The sequence below is a fragment of the Cervus elaphus genome, chromosome 1 (genome assembly GCF_910594005.1).
Source record: "Cervus elaphus chromosome 1, mCerEla1.1, whole genome shotgun sequence".
In the NCBI taxonomy this organism is placed as follows: Eukaryota; Metazoa; Chordata; class Mammalia; order Artiodactyla; family Cervidae; genus Cervus; species Cervus elaphus.
This window is the reverse complement of record NC_057815.1, coordinates 62,818,550-62,827,344: the sequence shown is the minus strand read 5'-3', so window position 1 is coordinate 62,827,344 and position 8,795 is coordinate 62,818,550. Positions and strand designations below refer to the sequence as shown.

The following is an 8,795-nucleotide window of genomic DNA, read 5'->3' as shown; positions in this document are numbered from 1 at the left end:
ACAGAGGATGAGACGGATGGATGGTGTCACCGACTCAGTGAACATGGGATTGGGTGGACTCCAGGAGTTGATGATGGACAGGGAGGCCTGGCGTGATGCAGTTCATGGGGTTGCAAGAAGTCGGACACAACTGAGTGACTGAACTGAGCTGAACTGAGACAAAGACTGGACTTCCCTGGTGGCTCAGGTGGTAAACAACTCTGCCTGCAGTGGAGGAGACCCAGGTTCAGTCCTGTGTCAGGAAGATTCCCTGGAGAACAGAATGGCTACCCATTCCAGTATTCTTGCCTGGAGAATTCCATGGACAGAGGAGCCTGCTGGACTACAGTTCATGGGGTCACAAAGAGTTGGACATGACTGAGCGATTAACACTTTCATTTTCAAACAAAGACTGGGGAGAACTGGCCTATATAAGTGATTTAAGTCACATCTTACTAGGATCTTCCTCATTATGGAGGACACTCACATCCTTTCTCTCTGGGTGTGTATTTTTGGCTTGATTTTGTCTTAAATAAGCATACTATGTCCCTGTGTGCTCTCCCACATGTTATTCTATATCTTGGATAATAAGCTTTATACTTATTTTTGCAGCTTTTGCTTCCTTGAGAAATTTACTTCTCACAAGAGGCAAGAGCCAGGGAAACTGTGTTTCTAGTCTCCAGCCACTGGTGGACTAGCAGCTAGGATTCCTGGTTTTCATCCAGGCCACCCAGGTCCAATTTCTAGGCAGGAAACTAAGATTCAAGACTTCTCACTGCTATCTCTTCAAGATCAAAGTCAAGTGGAGAGGTAAAAGATGGAGAGAAATTTCTTCAAGTAATTAATGAAAGCACCCAATGAAACAATCAGCTTTAAGTATTGTTTTAAGTTTTTAACAAACCTAGGAAACATGATATCAGCTAACTGAATCATAAGGAAATGAATCTTGCCATTTCCCTTCTGTCTCCTTTCTGGGTGAGAGGTCAGGTGCCATTGTTAGCAAGGGAAGGATAGCAGAAAATAAAAGACTGTAATTCTGAACACTGGAAGATTCGACTATTACGAGTCTGTTATTCGCTCAATGGTGTCTGATTCTTTGTGACCCCATGGACTGTAGCCCACAGGGTTCCTCTGTCCATGAACTTTTCCAGGCAAGAATACTAGATGGGTAACCATTCTTTTCTTCTGGGGTTCTTCCCTACCCAGGCATTGAACCCCAGTCCCCCACATTACAGGCAGATTCTTTACCATCTGAGCTATAGGGTAGCTATATATGAGTCTGGGTTTTCCAGATACTCACCAGAGGAAATTTTATCATCTGAATGTGACCAGAAATATTAAGGAACTTGTTTTTCATCTAGGAGTAAAGGAAGAACTAGCATTTTCAATATATTTAAGAGGAAAAGAAAAGTGATCTTAATCATGTTTTGATTATGCCTTCAGCTTCCTTCTTGGGCTTGGACAACATATCACATAATTCTGGAATTTTTTAAAGGGTAATCAGCTCCTGTCTTACATTCCTATCCAGCCTTCAGTGGATGATACCTTGCATTGGGTAAGAATCAGTCCTGCAGATTGTTGAGTTATTTTTCAGCTAAAAGAGTATATGCTTTATTCTCAGTAATCATTAAAAACCTCAAGAGAATAAAACCTTCCTGATGAGTTTTCAGACAAAAAAATCAGCATCACTGCTCTCTCTAGGGGCTTAGAATGAGATATAAAAGAGGCAAGCATGAATGCACTTTAGCAGATAAAAGGATATGTTGTTCTGTGGGTGTCTCTCATTGGCCTGTCTTCTGGTGAGTTCTGAACCCAAGTAGAGGGGAGACCCGGGTTCAATCTCTGGCTCAGAAAAATGCCCTGAAGAAGGGAATGGCTACCTATCCCAGTATTCTTGCCTAAAGATTCCATAAACAGAGGATCCTGGTGGGCTACCAGTCCATGGGATTGCAAAGAGTCAGACACAACTGAGCAACTAACACAACAACAAAGGGGTGAGCTCACTGACCCTGAGTCCGATCCCTGGGTTGGGAAGATCCCCTGGAGAAGGGAAAGGCTACTCACTCCAGTGTTCTGGCCTGGAGAATTCCTGGGTCGCAAAGAGTCAGTCATGACTGAGCAATTTTCTTTCACTTTCTCACATCTAAACATGACTACTTGGAAAACCACAACTTTGACAAGACTGACTTTTGTCTGCAAAGTAATTTTTCTGCTTTTTAATATGTTGTCTAGGTTAGTCATAGCTTTCCTTCGAAGGAGCTAACATCTTTTAATTTCATGACTGCAATCACCATCTGCAGTGATTTTGGAGCCCAAGAAAATAAAGTCTGTCACTGCTTTCCCATCAGTTTGCCATGAAGTGATGGGACCAGATGCCATGACCTTCATTTTTTGAATGTTGAGTTTTAACCCAGCTTTTTCACTCTCCTCTTTCACTTTCATCAAGAGGCCCTTTAGTTCTTCTTTGCTTCCTGCCATAAGGGTGGTGTCATCTGCACATCTGAGGTTATTGATATTTCTCCCAGCAATCTTGATTCTAGCTTGTGCTTCATCCAGCCTGGCGTTTCTCATACAAGTAAAGTAAACAGGGTGACAATATACACAAGTGTATCAAGGAGTACATCAAGGCTGTATATCATCACTCTGTTGTTTACCTTATACGCAGAGTACAATCTTAGGGTCTTACATATCTTTACTTGAGGTTTTATCAGCTCCTTGCATACTCTGTGAGGCAAGCTCACCTCATTGAGCCTTCAGTCAGTCAGTTCAGTCGCTCGGTCATGTCCAGTTCTTTGAGACCCCATGGACTAGCACATCAGGCTTCCCTGTCCTTCATCATCAGTGAGCCTTAGTTTCCACTTCTGTCAAGAATTAATGAGTAAATAGTTGTAAATTTCCTTGCAGAGTATCTGGCTCATAGCATATGCTCCATAAATATTGGTTTTTCTCTCACTACATTTTTTGTCTTCAGCTGCATCTACACCACCCACAAATTCAGTGGCTGCTGGATATACTAAACAATGGGGTCCTGGGATGGACAGGAAGACTTTTTCCCATAAACACTAGAGCTAGGATAGCCAGACCCAGAATGGCTTTGTCTCTGCCCTACACAAAATAAGCCTGTTTTCTTCTCCTTTTCTTTCTTTACGTTAGCTCAGTTCTTGACTTTTTTTTCTGATTACCTTCTATAGGGCTGCATAAAAAGCATGAGAATTAGAGTCATAGGACAGAAAAAAGATATGGAGAAGTTTAGTCAGTCCCATATCCCAAAGAATCACAGTTCTGAAGGGGAGATTAGCATGCATGAACTGATCCCTAAGACCAGAGGGATGTAACCAATCACACAGAGAAGTGGCCCCTAACTTCCTGGGAACCACAGGAAGGTGGTCTGAGTTCTAGCCTGCCAGAGAAAATTTAGGAGTTTTTCCCAAGGTGTGAATACTGCATTGCAAACTATCCCAGAATCTCTGTGGCTTTCAGGTACCTAGGGCTCCCTTTCTCCTCCATTCCCATCAGAAGGGACACTGCCATTACTTTCTGGCCTTGCTTTGTTAGTGGCTAGAGAGGAAGGTCAAGGGAAAATAGTAGCACATATTTCTGGAGCTCCTCCCCCAAAGGAGGATGCCTTGGAAGCCTGAAACATGTCCACCAGGTGAAAAGATTTCTAACTTTCTTTCTTCATACGTCATGAAATAATGAACCTGGAAGAATTTCGAAAACATGAGAATAAAGACAAATAAAAAAATAATTACTGTTACAGAGAAGTAGTTGTGGGTTAGTCTCTAGGAATTGGGTAAGTAATACATAAATGCTGCTGCTGCTGCTAAGTCGCTTCAGTCATGTCTGACTCTGTGTGACCCCATAGACAGCAGCCCACCAGGCTCCCTCATTCTTGGGCTTCTCCAAGCAAGAACACTGGAGTGGGGTGCCATTTCCTTCTCCAATGCATGAAAGTGAAAAGTGAAAGTGAAGTCACTCAGTCGTGCTGGACTCTTAGCGACCCCATGGATCACAGCCTACCAGTCTCCTCCAGCCATGGAATTTTCCAGGCAAGAGTACTGGAGTGTGGTGCCATTGCCTTCTCCGACATAAATGCTACTGTAAGAAAAACTGTGAGTAAATGCAATGCACGAGGGTAAAAAGAGAGTCTAGGTGGATTAGGGGATGAACACCAGTGGGTAAGAAGGAGTATATGAGCAGGTAGGTCAAAGCATTTGTTGTATGAGTACACAAATCTACATATACACCTGAATGCTATTCAGGTATTAATACTGCATGTATGTCAACATGGACTGAAGGAATGAGCCTGAGAGGGTACATGCATTAAAAATTATACAGATCAAGAGGGAGTATTAAATATATATTAGTATAATAAGAGTAAGTTTGGAGAGAAAGAGAGGTGTGAGTGTTTTTATAAAGAGCATGAATGGAATCCATAATGAGACTGTTGTGAAAGTACAGGAATGTGTCTATGAGAATAAGCATATTTTGAGTGTATGTATGACTAAGGGTGTGGAAAATTTCTGTTTGGAACAATGCTTTCCCAAAGACTGAATGACACTCTACCTGTAGCAGATTTAGGGAAGAATTCATTATTTTTCCAAAAACAGGAACTGCTTGGTGACTTTGCACAAGTAAACAGTTTCTTTGTTGATCTTTTGCAGCAATTCTGCCTCCTGTAAAGAGGCAATCATTTTCATCCAGGTCCCACTGCCTCTACTCTTCTCTCAGCAAACACACTTTATAGTTCAAGCTAGCTCTGGGGAATGCTTTCATTACTCAGTGACCTGTCTGAATTAAACAGCATTTTCAAGGGACAATGTAAACACTTCAAAAAGCTAATGATAACTCAAACCCTCACTGTTCTTATATAATAACTATCTATGAATTCTGGTTAACATAATTTCATTCAATGATTCTTTTAAAGCACATGAAAATTATAGATAAAACTATGTAGGTTTTATATAAACATAGCAAACTAATTGATACATTTAAACATTTGGCAATATCTTCCTTATTCCATAAAACAGAGAGAAACAGTAGCCTAGCCTATGACTTGATGATCATAAAGTATGAAGAAAAGAAGTTTCTCTTTATTTTCTCAAAACAAGTGATTTCATGAATGCATCAGTTTAAACTGTGTAGAACATAGGCTCTGTCTTTTACTCCCTGATTCCTCCTCTTCCAGTAAGTGCAGCTCTCAGAAATCGCTAAATCAGAAGGTCTGACCCTGGAAAGCTCTCTGGCTTCCTTTTGCCATGGCATTGTACAACATCACTCACCCTGCCTTCTTCCTTCTGACTGGGATCCCTGGCCTGGAGAGCACTCAGCTCTGGCTAGCAGGACCCCTCTGTGTGATGTACGCTGTGGCTCTCGGGGGCAACTCGGTGATCCTGCAGGCTGTGAGAGCGGAGCCCAGCCTGCATCAGCCCATGTGCTACTTCCTGTCCATGCTGTCTCTCAGTGACATGGCCATGTCCGTGGCCACACTGCCTACTGTGCTCAGAACCTTCTGCCTCAATGCCCGCACCATTGATTTTCATGCCTGCCTAATCCAGATGTTCCTCATTCATTCTTTCTCCATGATGGAGTCAGGCATTCTGCTGGCCATGAGCTTTGACCGCTATGTGGCCATTTGTGATCCCTTGCGCTATGCCACTGTGCTCACTAATGAAGTCATTGCTGGAATGGGTTTAGCTGTGACTGCTCGGAGCTTCATCATCCTCTTTCCTCTTCCCTTTCTTTTCAAGAGGCTTCCTATCTGCAGATCCAATGTCCTTTCCCACTCCTACTGCCTCCACCCAGACATGATGAAGCTGGCCTGTGCTGATATCACTATCAACAGCATCTATGGATTCTTTGTTCTTATTTCCACGTTTGGCATGGACTTGTTATTTATCTTCCTGTCCTATGTGCTCATTCTGCGCTCAGTCATGGCCATTGCCTCCCGTGAGGAACGCCTCAAAGCTCTCAACACATGTGTGTCACATATCTTGGCTGTACTTGCATTTTATGTACCAATGATTGGAGTCTCCACAGTGCACCGCTTTGGGAAGCATGCCCAACGCTACATACATGTCCTTTTGTCCAACATCTACCTCTTTGTACCTCCTGTGCTCAACCCTCTCATTTATAGCGCCAAGACAAAAGAGATCCGCCAAGCCATCGTTCGCATGTTTCACCGCATCAAAATGTGACTTTGATATTTGGTTTTAAAATCTGATGCTTATTGTAGTCATAGACTGTCATCCATGGTGTCATCAACATCATCAACATTATCATTAAGAATATGATAAATATGTGTCCTGGGGGGAAAGTATAAGGAATGGAGCAGCAAATCTTATAACACAAAACAAATAAATAGTACAGTCGACAAACATTAATGGTGTCCATAGAAACATAAATATTAGAGGCAATTGAATGATTAGACACAACTTTACAAAGGGGATTGATCTAAGCTAGAAATCATTTTCTATAATGATACATATTAGTAATACAATTCTAATTAATACATTGAGTCCTAAAACAGGTTTTGTTCTAAATTATTTTTGTCGAAATTCATTTAATCTTTGTAACAATCTTATGAGATATATAGAATTAAGTAAGTTGTTCAAAGTAACACAGATCATATGGGATCCAGATGAGCTTCAATACTGGTTTGTCTCCAGTATTTGTACTCAACCATATAAATACTGCCTCTCTAAAAGGCATCACTATTAGCATTGCAACTTTCACCACCATTGTCATCCTCAAATAATCATGAGTTGCTTTAACTTCATAAAATGAGATTTGACATATTTTCAGAACTTGCCATAAGATGTATGTGTATGACACAGGAAAAATGATAAAGATTGACTTTGAAAAGAAACCCCAGATTCCTCTCTGTTTATTTTATCTGTCTACCATTCAATCACCAGCCCCCAACAAGGAAAGTAATGTTTAATATCTGAGCCATAAGTTTGTTTTTTTTTTTTTTTAGAAAATTTTACTAAGTGTATAATTTTTATTTCTCTTACCTTCTTGGATTTTTGTTAATTGAAATATATTTGATTTACCATATTATTTAAGTTTTAGTTGTACAGCATAGTGATTCACAATTTTTTTTAAGGTTATACATTTCTTCCACACAATGACATATCAGAAATTATTTCTTCTAGAATTTCTAGCTCCAAAACCCTAGCATAGGCAGAATAGAGTTTTTATGAGTTATTCACTAGAAATTATTTTTGGAACTTCTCTCATACAGTTTTTTTTAACCTATTCTTTCCTTCATACAAGGGAGATAAGATACAATAGAAAATCTGTTAGCCTCATTTTAGTGCTTATAAACTACATTGGACATACACCAATGTCATATTCAAGGGGATGGTCAACAGAGACTAATCTACTCATCAAGGAAACGGGGCTGGAGACCTCAAAGCAGCATTGAATACAGTTATCAGAGCTTTTTATTTTTTTCCTTTGTACAGTCTTGAGAGGTGAGGTGTATTAGGTTCCAGAGAGAGAAAAATATTTCTGAGTTGAGAGAATGTAATAAAATCCAGGTCTCCACAAATGTCCATAAGTACAAGAGACTCATAAAATCTGTGCCCTTTTCCACTAAATAAATTATTATAGGGGCATGATTGAATAATATAGCATAGTATGATTTAAAATGGAAAATAATTTTTTGGAAAATAAAATGGTATTGAGTGGTTCAGAGTCAGATTATGGTCATCAGTCAACTTAAGTTATGACCTTTCTGATTTGTAGAGGAAGTTCTTTATTTCAACATCAAATAATAATGATAATGGTAATCCACAATGCCTTGAGAGTTTAGTTTTAAATAGGTGTGCTGTGCTCTGCTTAGTCATGTCTGACTCTTTGTCACCCCATGGACTGTAGCCCATCAAGCTCCTCTGTCCATGGAATTCTCCAGGGAAGTATACTGGAGTGGGTTGCCGTGCTCTCCTCCAGGGAATCTTCCCAACCCAGGGATCAAACCCAGGGCTCCAGCATTGCAGGCAGATTCTTTACCATCTGAGCCACCAGGGAAGCCCAAGAATACTGGAGTGGGTAGCCTATCCCTTCTTCAGAGGATCTTCCCAACTCAGGAATCCAACCAGGGTCTCCTGCATTACAGGCAGATTCTTTACCAGCTGAGCTGCCAGGGAAGCCCTTTAAGTAACTATATATACATACAAAGACAGAGTTTAGAGAAATCACTAGATAAGAAAATGCAGTAAACACTCTCTTAGTCTCACCCCAGGCAGAGATGAAGGCATCCTTTGACCACATGCCTGAATTTGAAACCCACTGGTGGACCAAGGGAAACTACAAGGAACAGGAAATGCAAACCTCCTGAAAGAGCCTGGAGCTCCTCTCCACTTTATTTCTGCCCCTTTTCTTCATCAGCAATGAGAAATGCTCTTTTCTTCAGCTGCTGTTCAGTCACAAAGTCATGTCTGATTCTTTGCTACCCCATGGACTGCAGCATGCTAGGCTTCCCTGTCCTTCACCATATACTGGAATTTGCTCAGACTCATGTCCCTTGAGTCAGAGATGCCATCCAACCATCTCATTCTCTGTTGCCTCCTTCTCCTCTGGCCTTCAGTCTTTCCCAGAATCAGGATCTTTTCCAGTGAGTTGGCTCTTCAGGTGGCCATAGTATTGGAGCTTCAGCTTCAACATCAGTCTTTTCAATGAATATTCAAAATTATTTTCCTTTAGGATTGACTGGTTTGATATTCTTGAAGTCAAAGGGACTCTCAAGAGTCTTCTCCAACACCACCAACTTGATGGACATGAGTTTGAGCAAGCTGCAGGAGATGGCGAAG

At 41.0% G+C, this 8,795-nt stretch overlaps 1 protein-coding gene across 1 annotated transcript; it reads left to right on the top strand.

The window, feature by feature from the left end:
• Positions 1 to 5,165: 5,165 nt before the first annotated feature.
• LOC122698419 (olfactory receptor 51I2) lies at positions 5,166 to 6,223 on the top strand. Its single transcript, XM_043909448.1, has one exon. It carries the CDS (start codon positions 5,238 to 5,240, stop codon positions 6,174 to 6,176), a length of 939 nt encoding a protein of 312 aa, XP_043765383.1. The 5' UTR covers positions 5,166 to 5,237; the 3' UTR covers positions 6,177 to 6,223.
• The last annotated feature ends 2,572 nt before the right edge of the window (positions 6,224 to 8,795 follow it).

Bases quoted from the DNA above. Each gene is read 5' to 3' on its own strand.
- LOC122698419 (XM_043909448.1), top strand. From the start codon at position 5,238: ATGGCATTGTACAACATCACTCACCCTGCCTTCTTCCTTCTGACTGGG.